This window comes from Austrofundulus limnaeus, unplaced genomic scaffold, assembly GCF_001266775.1.
Source record: "Austrofundulus limnaeus strain Quisiro unplaced genomic scaffold, Austrofundulus_limnaeus-1.0 Scaffold100, whole genome shotgun sequence".
NCBI lineage: Eukaryota > Metazoa > Chordata > Actinopteri > Cyprinodontiformes > Rivulidae > Austrofundulus > Austrofundulus limnaeus.
Window position 1 is genome coordinate 262,553 of NW_013952502.1, and position 2,979 is coordinate 265,531.

A 2,979-nucleotide genomic window follows, 5' to 3' on the forward strand; every position below is an offset into this window, starting at 1 on the left:
ATGTAAAACTGTTGGAGTTAGAATGGTTTATGTGATGGCTCACGTGGATTCGTTGTAGCGGCCATCTTGAATGGGGTCGACTACCAAACTAAATCCGGTTTACATACTTTTTGAGAGCTTTGTGAAACCTGTCAACTGGTTCATGAGATCTTTTGCTAGTTTCAAACCCACAGAAGGACAATATGAACAAAAGCATGATCGCCCTCAGTGGGCGGTAATAAAAAGTCAGTCCTGCTGTTTCATTATCCGTTGCTTTAAAAAGACTTCCCGTTTTTAAGAGTTATGAATACCAACTGCTCAACATCAGGAGCTCTATCATCCTACTTTTCCTCTCATCAGGCTTCAAATGTTTTCGGTGGATGACATGTCTGCACCGCAGACAGCCCAGGACCCGTTTACTCTGCACTGGAGTCATGTTGCTACTACACCTGCAGAGGTTCTTTTGCTGAAATAAGTTGTGCATTCCCCCTAAATATGTGTTGTTTTCACAGATGTGCAGGTTACTCAGGTCATATAAACAAACACCACACTGGATAACTGCTTTTGAACTGTACACTGATGATCGTTAAATGAGTGCCAGACGATACTCAGATGAGCTTGAGCCAAGAGTAGTGGATGTTTGTGATCTTATGAGAAGGGACGGAGCTGTAGCTGTTTTAATCAAACCTTTGACATTATGCATGATCCCATCTAATATTGTGACATCTTGCAAGATCTGATAGTATTTGGAGTGTATTCTGAGGATGACGCTAAGCTACAATCACATCAAACTTTAACATATTACATTGGCTAACATCCATCTTGACTTGTGACTTAAAAGGTTAATCAGCTGTAGTGATGTGATGCCTTTTGAGTGTTTCATTAAAAATATCTACTGATTCATGTTTTTTTCCTAACATAATGCTATGGCATTATTTGTGCAGTGGCAGAGTTGTAAAGTAATTAAGTACAAATACTTCTTTACTGTACTTAAATAGAATTTTTGGGTACTTTACTTGAGTAATTATTTTTCAGCCTACTTTTTCCTTCTACTTCTTACATTTTCACACAGTCATCTGAACTTTTTACTTCTTACATATTACATACAATCATTTTAATACGATATAGTCATTTCTGCATTTTTGGGGGGCAGGTCACCTCCTAATGAATGTCATCACATAAAATCTAACTGCTAATTTTAAATCAATACTTTTACTTTTAATACTTAAGTACAAAAATATTAGATACTTTAAGACTTTTACACAAGTAATATTCCTAAATGAGACTTCAACTTTTACCAAAGTATTTTTTTTTTTTGGTAAGATACTTGCACTTTTACTTAAGTATCACTTTGTGGTACTTTATACAACAACTGTACAGCAGAAATAGTTGTCAATGTTCCCATGATGAAAGGTTAATGTCAACCATTAATGACATAGTTTTATGCAAAAATATCATTCAATATTGAGTATTCAAAGTATGTGTTGGGCATGACTCTCAGCTACTACAACATCAAATGTTAGGTCTAAAACTGTAAAACTGACGGAGTTATAACTAATTTTGTACTTAGTAAATTCAGTTGGTTGTGGTGGCCATCTAGAATTGGGTTGACTCCAAAAGTTCATCAGTTGGAGCCACACATCCATTGATCCTTTAGTGGGAGTTTCATGAAAACCAACTGGTGCATGAGATGATTTGGTAACAGACAGTTTAAAGGAGAAAACGTGGAAACCTGTTTGTTTGCTTGTACTTCCTTTTAAACTACTTTCAGAATTTTTTTTATTGTATATTAGAAATGCCTTTACAGATAGATCAAGTTTATTCAGACTCAGAAGGCTTGGGGCCAAACTGGGCCCCTCATCATGGATCCAGTGATCCCAGGCCTGATTCTCAGGTGTATCATGGGAACACACACACCTATTTTCGCAGCACAAATGTTGGGTTGTTTATTTAAAAAATCTGCTCATTGAGCGCTTCGCAGTCCCAGACCTGAGCTCCAGTGTCAGACAGGACTGCAGCCCGGCTATACTTATCACTGCAACTGTGGGACGCACGGCACGGCACGGCACGGYGCGGCGCGGCGGGCCTTGACGCTGACAGCACGCAGTCAGCCCTATTTGGACACGGCTTCAGCGCCAGCCTGTCACCTCAAAACCAGCCGCCATTCATTCACTTTCCAAACTCTCCTCTCCCCACCACCTCAACCCCCCTTATTATTAAACCAGCCTTTACTTCCGAACCGGTCGGAACAACTTTCCACACGACTCCAGCTGCTAAACCCTTCRAGCTGAGCAGGCACTTTCAGCTTGACGCGTGCACGCACGCACGCACACACACACAGTCCTATAAACAGCAACACACGCTCACTGTGTTTTAGTGAGCGGTGAACTTATGCGCTTTTTTTATTAATAGGGCAGCACGTACCCGGCGGTCATGGCGATGTTGTAGAAAGTAAGCCATGCGGTTACGAGGGCGCTTTTCGTTCTCTTCTTGTTGTTGTTTTCCTTCTCCTCAACTGTGCCGTCCTCCTCGCTGGACGCCATGGCACCGGGGGCAGGGAGGGGAACTCAGGGAAGGGAGCTGACAGCTGGGGGGGCCTGGAAGGGAGGGGAGCAGAGGGGGGGGCATCCATCCATCTATCCGCCCACGAAAAAAACTGTCACTCTGTGGGACGAGTGCGTGGCCTGCTGGTGGGCTGGCAGACCACCTGGACCAGTATTCAGTGTTAAATTAGGGTGGTCACAGGGGTGGTGTGGCTCCGAAATGYTACACTAACAGGAAAGAGAGAAAAGAAAAAAAAACCAAACAATTAAAGTCGCCTCAGATTTAACTGTCAGTCATTTCAGAGTGGTATCAAATATTCTGTGATAGTCATTCAAATACTTAAAAATAATAAAAATAGAAAAGTACAAAGAGTTAGACTGAGGATCCAAAATGACATAATGAACAATAGCATTACTCTTAATTAGAAAAGAAAAAAATTGTATAGGTCTTCTGGAC

General features: G+C 41.4%; 1 protein-coding gene across 1 annotated transcript in view; it reads right to left on the reverse strand.

The window, feature by feature from the left end:
• Positions 1-2,582, reverse strand: part of hacd1 (3-hydroxyacyl-CoA dehydratase 1) — a 10,606-nt gene extending 8,024 nt beyond the window's left edge. The window contains exon 1 of the mRNA XM_014013317.1: positions 2,404-2,582. Coding sequence (XP_013868771.1) covers positions 2,404-2,522 — 119 coding nt within the window. The 5' untranslated portion in view covers positions 2,523-2,582. The remainder of the gene's footprint in view (positions 1-2,403) is intronic.
• Between the last annotated feature and the right edge of the window lie 397 nt (positions 2,583-2,979).